This window comes from Musca vetustissima, unplaced genomic scaffold (assembly GCF_032173495.1).
Source record: "Musca vetustissima isolate MV318-11 ecotype Yass unplaced genomic scaffold, APGP_CSIRO_Mvet_v1 utg17020, whole genome shotgun sequence".
In the NCBI taxonomy this organism is placed as follows: domain Eukaryota; kingdom Metazoa; phylum Arthropoda; class Insecta; order Diptera; family Muscidae; genus Musca; species Musca vetustissima.
The window spans coordinates 45689-67507 of NW_026886158.1; the positions used below are offsets into that span (position 1 = coordinate 45689).

The 21819-nt window shown below is 38.9% G+C and overlaps 1 protein-coding gene across 1 annotated transcript; it reads right to left on the minus strand.

The window, feature by feature from the left end:
* Nucleotides 1-3304: 3304 nt before the first annotated feature.
* On the minus strand, nucleotides 3305-10591 carry LOC133333625 (protein stum-like). The gene is made up of 6 exons (XM_061541931.1): nucleotides 9780-10591; nucleotides 9305-9692; nucleotides 9069-9223; nucleotides 5906-9009; nucleotides 5114-5858; nucleotides 3305-3380 (listed from the first exon to the last, which is right to left on the minus strand). The coding sequence occupies exons 1-6, from the start codon at nucleotides 10589-10591 to the stop codon at nucleotides 3305-3307; spliced, it is 5280 nt and encodes a 1759-aa protein (XP_061397915.1).
* Between the last annotated feature and the right edge of the window lie 11228 nt (nucleotides 10592-21819).

The following is a 21819-nucleotide window of genomic DNA, read 5'->3' on the forward strand; positions in this document are numbered from 1 at the left end:
TCAGAGCTACCAGAAAAAGTGGACCTATATTTATAATTTTTTGTGGAGACATTTAGGACCCAATAAGAACTCAGTGTAGCACATTTCAGCGAATTCGGCTGAAAAACGCGCTCAAGAACCCCAAAATACCGACAATTGGGGGGTACCCTTATATAGGGGCTACCCGAAAAATTTGACCTATATACATAACTTTTTGTAGAGAGATTTGGTACCTATTAAGAACTCAAAATAATAAATTACAGCCAATTTGGTGAAAAATACGACCAACACCCCCAAAATACTGAAAATTAGAAGGTACCGTTATATGGGGGTTACCAGAAAATATGGACCTATACATATAATTTTTTGTGGAGACATTTAGTATCCAATAAGAACCCAATGTACCAAATTTCAGCGAATTCGGCTGAAAAATGCGCCCAAGAACCCCAAAATACCGAAATTTGGCGGGTTATATGGGAGCTATGCCTAAACGGGGATCGATATATCCCATCTTCGAACTTGACCTGCCTGCAGACAAAAGACAACCCTATGCAAAATTTCAGCACCCTATCTCAATTCCTTCAGAAGATAGCGTGATTACAACAGACGGACGGACATGGCTAGATCGTCTTAGAATTTTACCCTGATCAAGAATATATATACTTTATAGGGTCGGAAATGAATATTTCGATGAGTTACAAACGGAATGACAAAATTAATATACCCTCCATACTATGGTGGAGGGTATAAAAAGGGTGTGTTAGGGTTACAGTGGGAACTTTCTTAAAAGTTTCGATATATTTTCAATGAATAGGTTTTTTCTTAAATAAAAAAAATAAATAAAGGACAATTTTACAATAAATTGCATGACATGAATTTTATTTGAATATTTTTACCGAGACCTAAAACACATATTTTTTTAATCTACTTTTGTAGTGCAATTATCTGTCAGTTGCCAAGAGGCTTCGTAATGGATAGACACTCTCCTTATAGGCCTTATACAAAAATACATTTCAACTACTGGTTGTTCTGCAGAAATCGAGCCAGAAGTTAAAAAAAAACCATTAAATTAATTCTTAGACATTGTGGCGTATAACTGTTGACGCGATGTATACGCCACCAATACTAACTGTAGGCCTCTAGAAAAATATTTTCATTAAAAAACATGCCTTTTAGGTATGTGGAAAAATATTGTTAATAAAATCCACGCCTTTTTGGTCTCGAGAAAAATGTTTTAAATGAAAAACACGACTTTTAAGTCTCTAGATTTTTTGGGCCTTTGGGAAATTATTTAAAAACTCAAACACCTTGTTGGACTCATGGGAAAATATCCACGCCTTATAGATCTCAAAAAAAAATCCACGCCTTATTGATCTCTAGAAAAATATTTTCAATAAAATCAACGCCTTTTGGTCCCTAGAAATTTTTTTTAATAAAATCCACGCCTTGAAGGCCTCTAGATTATTTTTTTGGGCCTTTGGGAAATTTTTTAAATACCCCAAATTCAAAAATTAGGGTCAGTGAAAACATATTAAAAAAAATTCGAGACCTTCGAGGTCCACGAAAAAAATATTTTCGATAAAATCCAAACGACGGACGACTGTGGAAAAGTATTTTCAATGAAACCCAAGCTTTTGGCGTCCTGGAATTTTTTTTTAATAAAATCAAAGTCTTATAGGTCTATGGAGATTCTATTATGCATTGCTGCTTTATTTTAAAACATATTTAAAATCTTTCTTGCTGTATGGGGAACAATGTTAATAAAATACACATTTTGTTGGTTCTGAGGAAAATTATTCCTAATAATCTATCACATTAGGCATCTGTAGATAAGTATTTTAACAAACATATTTATTTTATTTTTTCCATTTTACAGCTAACCTAATATACCAAACGCTGCTTAAGCACTGTTTTTAACAGAAAACTGTTCACGTTTCTAACAGGGTATCCATGACTACCAGTAATGTTAATAACATAATGTTATCAACATTTCCGATTAACATAATATTTTTTAATGTTAAAATATTTAACTGGGCTGTTAAAATTCTAACACAATTGGTCTGTTCCCGTACTGAAAGAATCTACTCGATTTTATCGTAGTAAAAAAAGTAGATTCTTGCAAACGTTTGCTAATTGTTATTGTCTCTTCCGAACTTATAAAAAATTCTGTCTAGTACAAAAAAAAAAATATGTCAATGGTTTCAAAGTCTCTGCATTTACATCCATGATAAGACTGAAGTTTTAGCACGTCATATTCAGCATGCTTGGTTGGATTCATTAACCCAAAGTTGTCTTATGTGCATATTTGTGTGTGTGTGTGAGTGTTTTCCACCTGCTTGCCTAAAAATTAATGAACATGTGCGAAACAAATCATATGTTTCGTTACACTTTGTTAAGCGTACAAGCAAGCAATCACATGGAGATACAGACTTCAAAATTAATTAAAGATATGTTCAAAGATAGTCTCAAAAAGAATAAACAGATCATACAATACAATTAAAAAAAATTAAATGCGAAATTTAAAAAAAATCGAAGGCAGACTCTTTATACCCTTCACCACACTGTGGTACAAGATATTATGTCTTTGTGCATATGTTTGTAACAGGCAAAAGGAAACGAGATAGACAAATGGTTCCTTTTGAGAATATGCATAGAACTTTCTGAGTCGATTTATGCATGTCCGTCCGTCCGTCCGTCAGTCTGTAGATGTTAAATTGTAAACAAAGTACAAGTCCCATTTATCAACCGATTTTGATGAAATTTGACACATCTCATTTATTAGGCCCAAGGACGAACCCTATTGAAATTGGGAAAAATCCGCTCAGATTTAGATATAGCTCCCATATGTAATTTCGTCCGATTTAGGACAAATGGTGAAGCAAATTCCCTATATATTTTTCGATTTGCACGAAATTTGACACAGCGTATTGAATTAAGTCTGAAATGATGTGTGTTAAGTTTCGTGAAAATCGGTTCAAATTTAAATATAGCTCCCATATATATTTTCGTCCGATTTAAGGTAAATGGTGTACCAAAGTCCCCAAATATCTTTCGATTTGCACGAAATTTGGCATAGCGTACTGAATTGAGCCTATAATGATGTGTGATAAGTTTCGTGAAAATCGGTTCAGATTTAGATATAGCTTCCATATATATTTTCGTCCGATTTAATGTAAATGGTGTACCAAAGTCCCTGTATATCGTTCGATTTGCTCGAAAATTGTCGTAGCGTAATGAACTGAATCTGGAATGATGTGTGTAAGTTTCGTGAAAATCGGTTCAAAGTTAGATATAGCTCTCATATATATTTTCGTCCGATTCAATGTTAATGATTCTTCGAGGGAACCCTGACATGCAATTTTTGGGATATATATCGCTCGTTTGCTGCAAGAGGGGCATAACTGAAAAAAAACGCGATTTTCGGATTAATGATGCACGATTGTTCGCCATAATAGACCTCATGTTGTGTAAGAAATTCATATGAATATCTCTAACACAATCTAAGTGTGTACCTCCTAGGTCTGATGAATTATTGAATTATAGAAAGAATAACACCTGCAGCTCTTCCATAGGAAGAGTTCTCCTTTAGAAAGAAGAATACCTTCAACTCTTCCATAGGAAAAAAATAATTGCAGCTCTTTTATAGGATGAAGATTACCTGCAGCTCTTCCATAGGAAGGATACTACCTGCAGCTCTACTATAGGAAAAGAATACCTGCAGCTCTTCCACAGCAAGAAAAATACCTCCAGCTTTTCTATAGGAACAGGAATACATGTATGGTCAATGTATGGTGATGGTGCCCAACTATGAGAAAGGGATTCCCAATATTAGTCTTCAGTAGATATTCGAAAGCGTGATGGTACCTAATGTCGTGATGGTACGTGATGTCTCAAGTCGACAATAGATCCTATTTTCTATTGGAGATTCCTCAACATACAAATAAGTTGGCGCCCAAACTAGAAGTCTCTTGGGCCTTACACATATAAAAGTGTTTCTTACTTAATAGCAGATTCAGATTCAATGGCTTGCGTGAACGCAATCTCCAGTCTATTCTTGAATAAATAATAGATCAAACTCGGCAGTTCGTGAAATAGGGTGCCACCATGCATTACTTTCCTTGAGCCCAATCTACTGCAGGTTAGGAGTTTCTTTCTCGACTTAGATATGCGAAATCGAGCACTTGCTCAGTTCAGTTTAGCCGCCAGAATACATAGAAGCTGGACTCACATTCTATGTACTCTGGCGCAAAATCTGAGCTGAGAAAGTTGGGCGCCAAAAGATTATGATACCCAGAAAGTTATCAGGTCGGGCATCACCTTACTTCCAGCCCCAGAGACTCATTTACAAATACATGGGACGCATGAAAAACATGAAATTCTCCATGCCACCTTACTAAGCAACCTGATATACTATCATGTCGGGTATAGAGGCGGATTTACTCTCAGATTGAATGCAACAATATTCTCCCTTGAACCTAAAATACCCGATAAGTTTTCACATTCATCCTGCGATATCGAAAAAGATTTTCCGCTCAGGATTGCCTCGAATATACAGCGAAATTGAGCAAGTAGGAGGTTAAGGGTTTCCATACCTCCTTACTAAACAATTTCAGAACATGTTACCCTATTACGTTGAGCGTCTTCATGTCTATCAACGGATCTAGGAACGGATCGGGCCCTAGAGCTGAAGGGTAAATGAGGCGCCACACTAAAATATGTTTCAAAAACTTTTGTGCTCATCCGCGTAGTAGACTAGGATCATGTGCATTACAATATAGTGGAGAAAGACGATACTGCCCATAAACCAAATTAACTACCTGAAAGGCCAATTCTGGACAGTTCTTAAAGATTGTGTTTGTTGGGCGCCACATGTACACTTCAACTCTAGGGCCCGATTTATAATCAATATGGAATCAATAGTTCTTGAAACATGTGTTCTTTGGGCGGAACATTTACAGCTCTAGAGTCCGATTAATGAGCAAGATCAGAGTCACAATACCCTCAAATTCTTTAGCATGAATAACTCAATGCTAATAGAGTATTATTTTGCTTTACACACTCCCTAGTATCCGCGAGAAATGTTACATCACTTCTAACCCCGCCTCAATATCCCACCTTATCAACTAAAACTCACCCTTTACCACTGCCACCATGCGAACCACCCTGACCATCAGGAGATCTACGTTTGGCTTCCGCTGCATAGTCATCGTCAGCACTATCGGCACCACTGGTGGGCTTTCCCGAATCCACAGCAGCAGACATCACATTGGCATCCGGTTCTCCAGAAATCACATCGTAATTCTGCAAATTTGCACTTTCACATTCAACTTCTGGCATTACTGAAATAGCACTACGTTCACTAACCCTTTCTGATGTTCCAGGACCGGTGGCAGCTGGTCCTGCTGCCGCTGTTGAGGCTTTTGAAATATCTGCATGATGTGAAGATGAATCCACACTACCGCCTGACATTTGCGTTGGTGTCATCTGTGAAGCATCACCGGCATTTAGCACGGAGACAGAGGCTTCTATAGGTTGCGTGGGGGGCATAGGGGATTTTTGCCCTGCCTGTGCGTTGGGATCTTCTGCTGTACCTAAACGTGATACGGATTCACCGGTTGATTTGTCGCCAGCTGGTTTCTTTTCTACCACCGTTGTAATACTGGGTGTGGGTGAGGCTCCACTATCTGAGGTAAGGCCCATGTCTTGTTCAAAACTCCTTAGATCGGTGAGATTTTCGCTAATGGTCTTCTGTATCTCTTCCGTGGCCTCGGTAACAGTTTTTTGAATATTTTCCAAAGTTTTTTGTGACTTTTCTAAAATTGACGCTGCGGGTAATGGTGATCCAGATTCATCGAGTAGTTGTTTGGTTGGAGATGGAGCTGCAAGAGAGTAGTTTATTAATTTGAGAAGAATTTCCGTATTGCGCTTGTGGACTTACCTCGTTTCTCATTCGCCTTGCCAGGGGTTTGAGGGACAATAAGGTCCAAAGTTTTCTTGCTAAGATTACTATCGGATCGTTTCTTACCGAGCAGACTTATTTTCGAACTTACACGCATCAAAGACATCGATGAGGGTTGTCTCTTCAATGCGGAGAGAGTGGCCACATCGGCAGCTGCCACTGCTGCAGTGGCCGTGGCTGTTGCCGCTGTGGGTTCTCCATTCTTTTGTACCACAAAGGTTGAGGCCATATCACTTTTGGAAGGTTTCGCCATGGCCTGGGAGGAAGACATTTCAGATTTACTGGAAGACGCAGCCGCAGCTTGAGCTCCAGTTTGTTTTTTGTTAGTTGCGTCCGTTTTCTTGGTCCCTGTGGTGGTGCCAGGTTTCCCTTCTCCGGGTTTCTTTTTCAAGTTCATGGAGGAGGGTTCTCTTTTCTTGAGAGTGGCAGGTCCTGCAGGTTTCTTAGAGAGATTGGAGGGTTCTCTTTTGGGTATGGCTGGTTTCCGGGTTTCCGATTTCCTTGCTGCCGTTGGTGTTTCTTTTTTACTTGCCCCAACCGGTTTTCTCACAGAGGAAGGAGTTCTCCGTGCTCCAGCCTCGGCTTTGCGTACCGAAGTTGGTGTCTTTTTGGCACTTGTCTGAGGCTTTCCTGCTGCTGACTTTCCTTTTATCGAGGAGGTACGCCTGATATCTGTACTCGGTATTGGGGGTTTTCGCTTCTGTGAAGATCTTCGTTCGTCTTTATGACTCACGGGGATGCGGGACCGTGAAAATCTCTCCGGACTCGTTCTAGATTTACTGCGGCTACGTGAACGACTTTTTGATTTAGCACGCTGAGGACTTATGGAACTTCTCCGCGATGCGGATCTCCTTGGTGTGCTCCTCTTTGGACTAACAGATATGGATTTCCGCCTACCTCCTGCTGGAGATTTACTCGAGGATTTCCGTTGACCCTGAGGAGATATACTACCACCACCCCGCTGCACAGAATGCATACTCAGTCGGGAATTCGATCGAGAGTTGGCAATTTCCTTGGCCAAATCCATTCGTGATTGAGGCCGAGAGCCAGGTAGGGAAATGGGTCGCGTTGATGCTCTCGAAGTTGAACGTGAGGGTGCTCGGGATTGGGAACGTGAATGACTGCGTGATTCGGCTCTTGAGGCAGCTCGTGAACCTGCTCTTGAGGTGGAGCGAGAACCAACACGTGATCCTGTGCGTGATGCTATTCTTGATTGTGACCTCTCATCTAATCGAGATCCAGCTCTTGATTCCCTTCTTGCTTGGCCCATTTCTTCTGCACGAGAATGTGATCTGGAATCTACTCTTGTGTCGCTTCCTTCCTCTGGTTGGGCTCCAGCATACAAGGAAACTCGGGAACCCGAACGGCTGGCAGGTTGGGCGCCACCATATTGTGATGCTCTTGAACCAGATCTACTGCCCGGTTGGGCACCACCATACTCTGCCGCTCTGGAGCCTGATCTGCTACCCGGTTGGGCGCCACCATACTCTGCCGCCCTGGAACCCGATCTACTACCGGGATGGGCGCCTGTATAATCTGCCGCCCTGGAACCTGATCTACTACCAGGTTGGGCGCCAGTATAATCTGCCGCCCTAGAACCCGATCTACTTCCCGGTTGGGGGCCACTATAATCTGCCACTCTGGATCCTGATCTACTACCAGGTTGGGCTCCAATATACTCTGCCGCTCTGGAACCTGATCTACTTCCCGCTTGGGCGCCACCATACTCCGCCGCTCTGGAACCTGACCGACTTCCCGGTTGGGCGCCACCATAATCTATCATCCCTCCCGGCATGTCCATACTATCATCCCCTATCTCCTTCATTGGTGAACCTGATCTCGATGCCGCCCGCGATTCCTGCATTTCCAAACGTGAACTTGCCCTTGAATTTGTTTGACTTCTGACGGGAATTTTCGACAAGGAGTCCCGACGTGAATTACTATCCGATAAACTATCTGAAGGTGGTCCCACCATTCCCATTCTCATTGCATGGGTGGGACTTTGCGCGGAACTGCTATCCTTATTGGGAGTGCCAATAATCGGAGACAGGGGTGTGGGTTTGGCAATTTTGGTCCTCAACGGCCTCCCCGTGGTTGTGAGATTGGCCACACTAGAACTTGAAGAAGATTTCCTCCGCATACTCTGGGGGCTGGGTGGCTGAAATATGGACTTTCTTCTTCGTGGAGTTTGGGGTGTGGAGGAGGCTTGAGGTTTTCCCCCAGCACCGGAGATGGATGGTCGTCTAAAACTAAAATCCGAAGTTGTCACAGAACTGAGATTGGAACTTCGCCGATCTGAGGTGGTTTGTGTGGAGCTACGCCTTGAGGGTGAGGTTGAACTTGATCTCCTTCTCGTTTTCTCACCATGCAGGGGAGATAATAAAGGTTTCCCCGCAGCTTCTGTGGTCAGATCTTCCATACTAGCCCAATTTGATTTGGAGGGAATGCGCGCCAGAATCTCTTCATGATTGAGTACTTTGAGGAGGCCTTTCTGCTTGCGCGTGGGGTTGGGATTGGGTTTAATGGGTCGCGGTAGAGCTCCAGGAGGAAACACCGCCTTTTCAGGTCTTAAATCTAAGGCAGAACGATTCAGTCTTGGTATAGAGGTTCGATAGGGATCGGTGATCATGGGTAATGCTTCCATACTTTTCATGTGGGGTTTTGATTTGGAAGTGGGTTCCATCGATTCGCCCAGCAAGGTTGAGGGGCGGCGCTTGGATGTGGTGGTTGCGGATTCTCGTTGATGTAAAATACCCTTTTGGGTTGGCAGTTTACTGGGGCTGTACCGCCCACTCATATCGAATTGTACCGACGGCCTTGGTGAGTCTTCGACCGTCATTTCGGCCAAGGGTGGCATTAGCTGAGGCAGTTTAAGCTGGGTGGATGATAACGACTTACGCTGCATGGGTGACTTTTGAGGGGTGTTGGGTGCCTTCGATCTCCCTGGTATCAGAGAGGGAGAACTTAGCTCTCGAGTCCTTTGATAGCGGGGACTTTGGGAAGACATGGGTAGGGGCTTCTCATTCAATATCGTAAAGGAGGTCTTTTTGTGTAGGCGGGATTGTTCAACCCTGTTCAAGAAAAGGAAGGAGATGTTATTTAGGTTGGGAATAAGGTTGTCTGGACATACCTATAATCTCCTCCCGTTGTTATGGAGTCTTTCAATATCACAGGTGATCGCTGACGCTGTAGCGGTGTTTCAGGCTCAGTGGGATCCTCTGCCAAGAGATGAGGTTGTGGTGGTATGGGTGGTGGTGGTAAAGGAGGCAGAGGAGAATCGCCTTCCTCATCTGCTGCTTCGTCTAGTAACGAGACGGGTTCTTCTTCATCCTCTAGGCTTCCGCCTGTGATCTGGGGACCGAATACACTTTTCCGTCGTTGCTTGATATATTCCCGTGGTGTGAGAATCAAGGAAGGTGATTCCTCTAAGGATCTCAGACAGGAGGGTGAAGGACTGGGAGGCCTTAGAGGTGGCCTCAAACCATCCAAAGAAACGCTAGGTTCATCTAGAACTTGGGTACTCGACATTAGTCTTTCCTCTGCCCCGCTGCTACTGGAATCATTGATCATGGCCGCCACCGGAGAGCGGAGAGGCATTTCATCCCGCTTAATGGACATAACATTTTTCGAACTAGGCCTTAGGGTGGGCATTTTATTGAATTCGGGATATTCTAGACTGGCCTGACGAAACCATTCTCCGCTCGAATACGATTCATTGGAGAATTGTCGCGGCATTAGGGCATCCGGTGAGGGGCTGTAGGGGTAGAGAATTTTTGATACTAAGAATTATTCTTGAGGAGTTAGGGATGTTTAAACCTACCTCAAAATACCTTGAAGTTGCCCCTTGGCTTCCTGATCCTCCTTCTCCCTGATAGCCGGTGTCGATGATTTCCTGATACTGCTCGCCTCTGAATATTCTCGCAGCGTACGATTATCACTTATGGTATAGGTTTCTTTCAGCTCCACAATATCCTCTGACCCCGTGGGCTCATAACCCGACGAAGCCCTCAACATTTCACTGGGCGTGAGAAGCATATAATTCGGTGAATTCTGATGACCCGAAGAAGAATCTCCACTGGAATTTGGCAGTATTTGTATGTCAGGTGGTTTCAGCCTTGGTATGGCTGAAGGTAGTATTTCAAAATTTCTCGGTGAGGGTGTGGAGATGTTTGAAAATCGTCTACCCCTTAGGCTGGTATAAGGTACCTGGGGAAATAGACGTTGCGTCTGAGGAACTTGACTCAGTAGCTGGTCCTCATCGGAGGTTAGCTCCACCGAAGTGGATCTTAAAAAGGCCGGTGAAACAAAGCCACTACCCAAAAAATCATCTGGCGGTGGGGGAGGTATTGGATCACCAAACAGAGAATTAAAAGCCGGCTCAATTTCCGTATCCACATCCACTTCGGGATTGCTACTTTGCCGAGTGGAAGAACGTGAGGGCAAATGCGTTGGATAACGTCCGGTTTGTGGCCTCAACGCTGAGGGTGCCATAACTTGATAATTATAATCTAAGGGTATTATGGAGGGTGTCTCACGTTGCGAACCGGAGGAACTTCGCTGTGAAGGTGGTCTGGAGTTATTGTTGTTGGTGTGGAACAAAGATTGTTGTTGCTGTGGCGAAGAGAAGGATGGGGATGAAGATGATGGGTTCATATTAACCTATTTGGTCAGGAAGTCGTTGGTTCGGAAGTTGTTTGCATGGAGCTATAACTAATGGAGATTTTTGTTTCTTGGAGAATCTACAAGAGAAGAACCAGGAAATTATTAGAAAATTTTTTTGAAATTAGGAATCCAACCCACCTTGGCTACATAATCCTTTCGTTCGATATACAAAAATTTTGGATCCGCAATTTCCTTGAACAGTGTCAAATATTTTACTCAACAGCTCAAGGAAATATTTGTGTTGGTGTTGTTATTCGTTCTGCAGCTAGCCACACATTTAAACACATGGGCAATGTTTACCATTATCGATTTCCAAGGACTTCTTGCTTGCCTGCTAAGGTAAATGTTTACTCTCCGAACATCGCTCTCACTCTCTAGTCCTCTTAAAGTTATTTGTCTACCTCTAAGGAAAACCACCGTCTAGCTGCCTCACTAGCTGTGTTGAGGTTATCGAAGTTCAATGCATACTAATCATTGCCGCTGAAGGCTCAACAAGCCAAAGTCCTTCGCAGTGGTCAGAACAACAACAACAATTTTCCGTTTTTCTTTTGTATCGTCTCATTCGTTGTGTCCCAATTTTACTTTGCTTTGTTTTTTATTTATTTTTCCTTAGGTCATTGCATGTCCAGTCTTCATGGATATTTTGTTGAGGGTTTTTCTTGCTCCTACTTCTCTTTCCTTAGGCCTATGGAAGTTATGTTAAGAAGAAATTTGTGGAATGCATTTGATGGAGAGTTGTTATTGTTTTTGTTGTTGTTGCTTTTTTGTCGGAATTCCTTAGAGTTGATTATGCACTACTTCTTCTTCTATGTTTCGGTGTCGTTAATGCATTTCCAAGTAAATTTCACTTTACAGTTCATTGGCTTTGTTTTGGGTTAACTGCAACAGGGGTCTTCAGGTGTTCGGGTTCATAAGGAGGATCTGAAATGGAAAAAAAAATTTTGTTAATTCCTCAAACTTGATATTCTTAAAAATTAGAAGAATGTTCTCATTAACATATAAAATTCATTATAAATTAATGTGTGGTGCATGCTTTTAGGCGAAGTAAAAAAACTTATGTCCTAATACCAATCTAATATTTTACAAGTCATAATGGAACCATATATAGAAGGGCGCACTACCCTGTATCTACTGTTCATCGGCATTTAAAAGGCTTTCGATACCATCAAACCAACTGTCATATGGAAAGGATACCCTCCATTACCCTTACTGCCCAAATTTGTACTGGATAAAATAATGAATGAAGTCTGCACTCAGAAAGGAGGCAGATCATAGATTCTCTTTTTTTAGAGATGATATCGGTTTGATTCCTCTGAAAATATTCAATATGCATTCGAAATTAGAAGACCTGAAGGGGCCGGATGGAAATATTGGACTGGAGTTTTACCAAGTAATTCAATACTTCGATAGCTTCTAATATCGAAGAAGCACTGCAAGGAAACAATTGCAGTTTTCGAACGACTGAAATTATATAGAGTAGCCCGCATATATTCAGGAAACCCCAGCATAAAATATTCGAAGTCTGTATAAGATTGATTCTGAAAAGCCTGGATTGTGTACATCACGCAAAAGCTAAAATAATTGCCTCTGATTCACATACAGGATATACTGGCACTACACTATAAATTACACTGAACTCTAGAACATAACGAAAAGAGTGTCAATCGGTGTTGCCGACAGATATATACCTTCAGCGAACGGCTTGCGGAAGTCTTCGAAATTACACACAGATTTTATTGTTCGATTTTTCTAAGGTATATTAAAGAGGTTTCGGATTTAATGTTGACCAAATCGGTTACTCAATTCGCTTCACTCCCCTTTGTGGGAGTGGAGTGGACTTGATATAGTTTTGGTAAAGACAATAGGTTGTGCAAAGTTTGGTTCAAATCAGACATTTCATTCGCCAGATATTGGATTTACAAATACTGAAAATATTGACAATTTTTTGGTATCAAAAGCAGTGGACCAGAAGGAGTGGGCCAATGGGTCCCATCTTCAAACTTGATTTAGTTTTGTGCAAAGTTTAGTTCAAATGATATATTCATAGGCCCTTCCAAACATACGTCAATCGCCCAATATTGCAGAATGGAGAAAACATTAATTAAAACTCCGAATCTAAAACATAAATCCGCGGAAGTTCTACGCGAAAACATTCAATTAGGACACATGGGCCCGATTTCCGCTCTTGAAAATCCGAAGACGAGTTCCTTTCTCCCTCATCATGCAGTAATTCGACCTGAAAGTACGACTACCAAGGTTCGAGTTATATTCAACGCGTCAAAGAAGTCAGCAAGTGGTTTCTCCTTGAACGATATTTTACACACCGGTCCTGTCTTACAGCAAGACATTGTTAAGGTATTATCAATTTGGCGACTTTATCAGTTCATACAAAACATGTACCGCCAGATATGTCTACACGAAGATGATCAGCCTTTTCAGAGAATTGTATTTCGCCCGTCCCCCACAGATCCCATCCAAACATTTCAATTAAAGACCGTGACATTTGGAGTTAATGCGCCTCTGCTACAACTTAGTAAAGACAGTCAAGATAGTTATCCTAAAGCTTCTAACATTCTGGATAGTCCGTTCTGGTACCTCCCCCCATTTTGTGGGTAGGTACCAGAAGGAGTGGACAGATATGAGTATTTAAATGAACAACAGGGTAAATTAAAACCAGTGAGCGGAGCAGTATAGTCGGACGGGGCCGACCATATGATACCCTACACAACTTGCACGAAAATCTAACTTTCTGTTGTTTTATATTCTGAACTTGGGCAGTATTCCGCGATATTTGCACCCTCTTGACCGACTAGAGGTCAACAAATCGGTCCACTTCATCCCAATGTTATTATCTGACCATCACCGAAAATTATTTTAGCGTTGTCCTTGACCATACTTGGATCCTCATGAAAAATTTCAATGCGATCAGCGCTGCATTTCCGCCCTCTAGTGTGGTAATGGGTTACTAAATAATATCTGAATACGTAAGCACCTGTAAATATTTAAGTGCAACTCCCACATCCGAGTACATACGACAATATAATAGGTATCAATTTAAAGGTCAACAACTTCTCTTGGATTTACTATCAACTTCTCGGGTCTATGTCCTTCAGGGGTAAATAAATACGCTTTGGAATACAATTTTTGTCATTTTTCACACAAAAGTCAGGGTCCATTTGACCCGCTAAATATTCGGGATGCTTAAAATTTCGCGATGTTTGGGCCTTAAGTGCGGCATCTGGTTCGACCAGAAAATCACTCAAAATTAAACTTTTTGGTCCATTTCATCCCTTAAATATTAACTGATCTTTACCGAAAACATGCAAAATTTCGTGAAGATTGGTCCATAACTGTGGCCTGTATCGTGTTTACAAATTATAATGGACAGACGGACGGACGGACACACATGTCTAGATCGACTCAGCTAGTCGAGATATGATGATCGGTATACTTAAAGATGGGTCTAAGACCAATATTTCACGGCGTTACAGACTCTTGGGGATGCACTAAGCTATAATACCCTGACAACATAGTTGTGTAAGGTATAAAAATTCAAGCGCCATCAAAACAAGGCAAAGTGGCAATTATTGAAGTACCACTGCAGCGACAAGTTTGCTTATTCCAGCGGCAAACCAGCTGGTGCCAATGTCATTTACCCGTCCAAACGTGTTCACCACAGCAACGAAAATATCTGTCGAATTCATCAGACAGCGGTACAGCTTGTCCCTGGAAGGATAGCAATGGAGCCTCAACGATTACAATGAGGCATATCCCAGCAGACAATGAATGCCATGTTACTACATCAATGCTGCCGTTCAAAAAAAAATAGGAACGATATCCCAACAGCATTCCGCTAAGGGCATTGAAATCCCAACCTCTTGTCCACCGAAAATATACAGGCCAATTTACAACAAAGGAGAATTCATTATGTACGCTTTTAATGCCAAGCTGGTTTGTTCAAGAAGGAATCTAGAAAAATTAAGTTGACTACGCTCAAATTGAAAGAGGTAAAAGCTGAAACATTCGCAGAAGTTTTCCCAGAATCTGTTAGAATCAATCGTGAATATCCATAAAAAGATAGGCGTTGTAGTTGGACTATAGTAAATTCTCAAAGAGAATGGTTACCCGGCACCTAAGTTCATCACTTGCATTCTCCATGTTCTGGATAGCGTTATTAGAGTAGTAATGGATCATATCTTCCACGATTCGACTTAATCGCCAACATTGAATATTTCTTTGTGCAGGATTTAATAGGCAAATATATTACAGCAGCAATGTAAAAACTAAGGATAAGGGAAATTGATCTTGCCTTCCGCCACTTTACTGAGATAAATGAGATTCTTTTGTTGAGTTCAAACAGATCCCGAACATCTGCAATATGCGATAGAACTCTAATCTTATTCCAGCTCTGCTTACGCTTATTCTGATGCCTGAAGCCCGGAACATGTTGCATAAAATCTGTACGTTAATTTCTTACTCATATCGGTTCAATAGTCAGTTGTTGACATTTGAATAGAAATTGAAATTTCGTAGAACTCACTGTAAAGCAAGATAACTATCCAATCAACTTTGTGCGAAGCAACCAGTTCTGTGAGCGACTTATACAATCCTTGTCGTAACAACCTCTCACTGAGATTCACTATGTATAGTTTGCTGCATAATTTTTGGCGCCCAACCTTTTTAATGTAACATATTTATTTTTATTTTATTTTATTTAGTTTTTTTTTTTTTGTTTTCCCTTTACATTTTCTTTAAAATTAAGTTTTCTTTTTTTCCATTGAAATCTTCACTTGCGGTTTAAAGTCTTCAAGACTTGTATAACTGATTTAAAGATAATTAAATGTTTAAATGGTGAAGTTTTACGCTCGTGCATTTTTCAGCTATTGACGTTGTTTAAATATTTTTTTTAAACTTTTACTTTTGTTTGTGATATTGAAATCAGTTTTATCCACTTTCGCAAAGAGAGCATAGCATGAAGTCATTTGTGTTTGATGTTGTTGTTGTTAATTATAAGTTTCTCCTGCGATGATGGTGAGATATTTAAAATGCGATAAAAAAATGTTGTGTAGGAGAGGGGAATGTAAGAGGGGAAATATTTTATTATTACTATTTTGTTTTTACATTTACAAAATTTATAATAATGCAATATTTCCATTCCTTGAATTTACAAAATGGCTTATAGATAATGTACATGGTCATTTGAACTCTCATTCGAATACATTTTCACCTAGAAAGGGTTTAGAGAAATCCAAATTGATTTTTTTTTCGAATGGAAGCGAAAAGAACCTTTCGATCGTCTTATTGAAACAGGCTTTGTATTTGATTATATATTTTTTTCAAATACGAATTTAAGAATTTAAAATGTATGAGTTAAAAATATATTGACACTCTGCCTTCTATATATGCATATTTCCAGGTATTTCATTCTCTCCACTATATTACCCTCTTGTCATCTTATCACCCAGCCTATCAACTTAACCGGAACCGAGTATAAAGTGCAACATATTCACATAACGCAACACCGAATAAATATTTTCCTACAAGAGACGGAAAATCCAAGAATTTTGTTTAACCACACACGCACCTTAATGCCTAACCTGCAAAGGAAGGACAGTAGAACAAGGGCAGTACGCTGATTGAATTAAAAAAACTCACAGGATGATGTTTTTTTCTTATTTTGAAAATATAAATTAAAACAAAACGAAAAATCTAGCAAAAAATTGAAAATCGGATGTTACTTGAATAAAATATATATTTTATAAGCAACAACACGTTGATATAAAATATTTCAAAATCCATCTTTTTAAGAGTCCGGAGCAGTATAGTCCGACGATGCCGACCATAATAATACACTACACAACTACCACGGAATTTTAACATTCTGCGAATCCCAATTCCGAGACTCTGCAAAATTTTTCGATATTTACATCATTCGCGATATGAATAAACATATATTAGTTTTTCTCGCATATACGATCTGGTCCATCAATAGAATTGATATTAGATTAAAGATCAATAGCAACGCTATTATACACTTTCAAACCTTTGCGGATCAGGTTATGTCTGGAGTGATGCAAATTTTGTCATTTTTAACACACAAGTCTGGATCCGTTTAAACCGCTAAATATTGATCGATTATCAAAGGAATGATGATGCTTACTCCATGTACAGATCCCCTTTCTCCTTTTAAAATTTTGTGATGTTCGAGTCATAATTGTGGACTCTAGAGATAGCAAGAAAACAGACAGAAGAAACTTAAGTTTTTGGTCCATTCAATAATTACCAATAGACGTCTCTATGGGCAATGGACTTGTATGTAAAGTTATGTGAAGATAGGTTCATAAATATGGCTAGTACTGTATTGTAATGGACAGACACAAATGCCTAGATCGACTCAGCAGATCGGGATATGACGATCGGTATACTAAAAGCTGGGTGTGGGACCAATATTTTGCAGCGTTACAAACTCTTAGGCCGCACCAAGGCCAGAATACCCTTACAACATAGTTATGCAGGATATAAATTTCCATGTTTATAATTCTGATTGTCCCCATTCAATTTTTTTCGGATTTTGGAACTTAATATATATATATATATATATATATATTATAAAAAAATATTATTTTCTTGGTGTGAAAACCCTTAAATGGTTGTTGAGCTCTAATTAAAATAGTTTTAAGAAAACGACAACAACACAGATTTGTGTAAAAAAATCTTTAAGAGACCCTATAAAATATGGGGATATGCATTGGACCCTATAGTACAGGACAAAAATTTAAGATTATGTCTTTGTGCATATGTTTGTAACAGACAAAAATAATCGAGATAGACCCATGGTTCCTTTTGAGAATATGCATAAAATCACTTTCTAAGTCAATTTATGTCTGTCCATGTTAAAGTGTAAACAAAGTACAGGTCGCATTTATGTTCCGAATTGGATAAAATTTGGCACGGCTCATCTATTTGGGCCAAGGAAAAAATAGTATTAAAAACTAATCGTTATTGGACTGAGGGTCCTTGGACTAATAGGTGTCCATGGGAGCTCCTTTAATAAAAGATTTTTTTTTTTAAATCCAAAACTTTGATAGTCCTTAAAAATACTGAAGTTCATAGATCGTTTTTTGACTAGGACCTCCAATACAACATTTTTTTAAGCTTTCAAAAAAAAAACTCAAAACTTTGATAATCCTTGAAGAATATTTTAGATACCCCCAATGTTTGTAGATCCAATGGTCTCCTGGAAAAATACTTTGTCCTTTGAAAAAAAACAATAAAATATCTCCTAGAATTCTGACCTTTACATAAAATATTTTTTAAGATACCGATACAACGAAAAACTACAAAAATCAGGATCGATCAAAAAATATTATAATTATTTACATGTACAGTTCTAAGGATCGGATTTTTATACCCTTCACCACACTGTGGTACAGGGTATTATGTCTTTGTGCTTATGTTTGTAACAGGCAAAATGAAACGAGATAGACACATGGTTCCTTTTGAGAATATACATAAAATCACTTTCTAAGTCGATTTATGCATGTCCGTCTGTCCATGTTAAAGTGTAAACAAAGCATAGGTCGCATATATGTTCCTAATTGGATGCAATTTGGCATAGGCCACTCATATGGGCCAAGGACGAACCCTATTGAAATTGGGAAAAATCGGTTCAGATTTAGATATAGCTCCCATATATATGATCGACCGATTTAATGTAAATAGTTCCACAAAGTCCCTATATATCCTTCGATTTCCCTATATATCCTTCGAAATTTGGCATAGCGTACTGACTTGAGTCTAGAATGACGTCTGTAAATTTTCTTGAAAATCGGTTCAGATTTAGATATAGCTCCCATATATATGTTCGATCGATTTAATGGAAATGGTGTAGCAAAGCCCCTATATATCTTTCGATTTGCACGAAATTTGGCATAGTGTACTGACTTGAGTCTAGAATGACGTATGCAAATTTTCTTGAAAATCGGTTCAGATTTAGATATAGCTGCCCATATGTATGTTCGACCGATTTATTGAAAATGGTGTAGCAAAGTCAATATAAATCTTTCGATTTGCACGAAATTTGGCATAGCGTACTGAATAAACCCTAGAACGATGTGTGTTAAGTTTCGTGAAAATCTGTTCAGATTTAAATATAGCTCCTATATATTTTTGCCCGACTTAATATTAATTTTTAATCTTGAACGAAATTTGCACGTACTGAATTTAGTCTAGAATGATGTGTGTAAGGTTTTCTGAAAATTGTCTGGTTTTAACCCCCAGGTTAGGCCGATTGCCACACAATTTTACACAACGTACTAAAGTTTGTGCAACATAACATGTGTCAAGTTTTGCTGAAATCAGTTCGGATTTAAATATAGCTCCCATATATATTTTCTACCGATTTTAAATAAATGGTGCACCAAAGACTCAAAGTTTGGTCGATTGACACAAAATTTTGCATACCGTACTTAAGATAGTATAGACAAACGTATATCAAGTTTTGTTGGAATCCGTTCAGATTTAGATATAGCTTCCATACAGTTTCGTCCGATTTTAAGTAGGCCTTTAGAAACAAAGCGTGCATAAATTAGTCTAACCTAAGCTGTGACAAGTTTCGTTAAAATACGTTCATATTAGGATGTAGCTTCCATATCAATTTTCATCCGTTTTTAAGTAAATCTTCCACCAAACTCTTCATGTTTTTTTTTTCTTCAGAATAGAATGACGTAATTGCGTGTAGAAGCTCAGATGTAGCCCATATATATTTACGACCGATTTCGTGTTAATTGGGCCCGATTGATATTTACTTTAAATCGATTTACACAATTTTGTCCCATTGTAACAAACGAATGGCATGTTTATGGATTGATCTAAGTCGATTCACATTTAGATAAAGGTCACATAGGCCCTTCTTTTAGGATCCATCTTTTTAATATACCCATCATATAGTCGGCCCCGTCCGACTTTACTACTTTCCTTGCTGGTTTTATTTTGCTTTATGATTTGGCCCCTGAAAAAAATATTATTTATATACTCAATGTTTTATTGGTCTGATGGCCCGTTTACCCTCGAATAAAATATTTTTTAAAATACCGAAACTTGTAGATATTAAAAAAATAAAAATCATTGAGAAGACAAAACATTTATAGCTCTAAGGGTCTCCTGTTTTTTATTTTCTATTTCGAATTTTCACCCTTAATACCATAAAAAAATTAAATTTTTATAATCTTAAGTCTTTAAACATCAACATATTTTGGACTGAATAATCTTGAGGACTGTTGATCCTTAAAAATATTCTTTTTAAACACAGACTCTTGTAGACATTAAAAAATATCTTTAATCTATAAAATCTGCCGATCCTTAAGGAACCCCCCCCCCAATTCTCGGGGTTAATTTTTTTTTTTTTGATTTAATTCGAATCTACACTCATTCAAGAATGTCCCTACAAAATTTCAAGTGAAAATCTCAAGAACTCTTGAAGATACAGCCGATTTATTGTGTCAGCATCAAGTGACGGCTAAAGGGCTTCTCAAACTGTAAACGCGTTTTTCTCTTTTGCGAATGGCGGGCACGATAACTCAAAAACTAATAATCCAATCGGTTCCAAATTTTGCAACGTTTCTCTGGGAGTGTATAGCTCTCGTATGAACTAGGATAAAGCCAATCGGTGAAGATCTTCCTTATTTTTTAACATGGTTTTTGGTCACAAAATCGGCGATTTTCCAAAAATATTTTTTCAAAGGTCCGCCATTTTGTTAATTTTAGAGCGAAGTCAATAATCCTAGTTCATACGAGAGCCAGACATGTACTCTTTCTAACACCGTTGGAATTTTCGGATTCCGATGATCCAGTGAGGAGTTATCATGCCCGCCATCAAAAATAAGGACTTTTCTTTAATTACAAAAAACAACAACAAAGCAACAACAAAAATTTTTTGTAAATTATTTTTCTTCTCTTTTAAGTCTTCAAATATATGTGTGCAAAGTTACAAACCTTAACAAGCATTGGTTATTGGTTTACCAGCCCATTGAAAATCTTGAAAAATTAAAATCGAGGATGGGAGAGGTTCCCTTAAAACATTGTTTAACACCGACTCTTGTAGACATTAGAAAATACCAATACCATTTTGGCCCTTAATAACACGAAAAAAAATAATATTCTTGAAATTTTTGATCTTTAAAAAATAGCCTTGAAAATCTGTTGATCCCTATAATTTTTTCTTTTAAAACACCGACTCTTGTAGACATTAAAAAGAAAATAAAATTTTGAGAGACCTTCCAACATTGTTTTAGTTTTAAGCTCTGACTATTTATTGGAATTTAAATATATAAAAACTAGTTTGTTAGGTCTTAAAATAATATTCTACAAAAAAAAAACTTAAAATATTGTTTAAACCCTTGAATATTGAAATCCTTGGCAATTTTATTTTTTAAAGATATTCTAACATTTACTAAGGGTCTCGTCGCTGGTCCCCCTTCTTTTTGGCCCACTGTTCTGGCCATTCTAAACACCGTCAATATTATGGCGTCCCATAAACAATAGCAACAATTTTTGTGTGTTTTGTAAAAAAAAGCAGAAAACAACCAACAAATTACAAATACATGCACGTGCTATGCCTAAAATCACATACACACACAACACCTATAATGACACACCGACATACCATAATGACAGGAAGAAAAAAAGAAACAACAACTACTGTTCACCCATATAGTGGAATATGTGTGTATGTTCATTCACAATGTGACGCCAACACTCACTCGCAGAAACACACATACAGCCCCAACCTTTTGGTAGTAGTTGTAACAAACGTTTGCGGAAGAAACGAAAAACAACTTCCGGTTAAAGAAGTTGTTTTTTTTTTATTCGGTTTTGAAACCTTAACTCTATGGTTTTTCTATTACAATGTGGGTTCTTCAAAAAAAATTTTTTTGGTAGTTTCTTGAGGTTTGTTTTGGTTTTTTGCTGACATACACACACAGACACCTGCAAACATTTAGTGGCCTTTCTGTGTGTGGGTGTATGGCGGCGTCGTGATTTTTTTGTATGAATTTCAATCACCAATTTCTTTGTATTTTGCCGGTTAATATTTTTTGGGGCCATCAAGTGTGAGACATTTTGAAGGAGAGGTGGTTTGGTTGTTGTTGTAGTATTTAAATATTTAACCTAAATATTTTTTTTTTGTCTGAGAGTCATAAAAAATACCGGTTGGTCATAAT

What these genes read in the sequence shown, in the direction of transcription:
- LOC133333625 (XM_061541931.1), bottom strand. Translation starts at nt 10,591, where the DNA reads ATGAACCCATCATCTTCATCCCCATCCTTCTCTTCGCCACAGCAACAA. An exon ending in ACAACGGGAGGAGATTATAG is followed by an intron (nt 9,010 to 9,068) that starts GTATGTCCAGAC and finishes TTTCTTGAACAG; the next exon opens with GGTTGAACAATCCCGCCTAC. An exon ending in CATGGTGGCAGTGGTAAAGG is followed by an intron (nt 3,381 to 5,113) that starts GTGAGTTTTAGT and finishes GTTTTTTTTCAG; the next exon opens with TTATGCCCCTCTTGCAGCAA.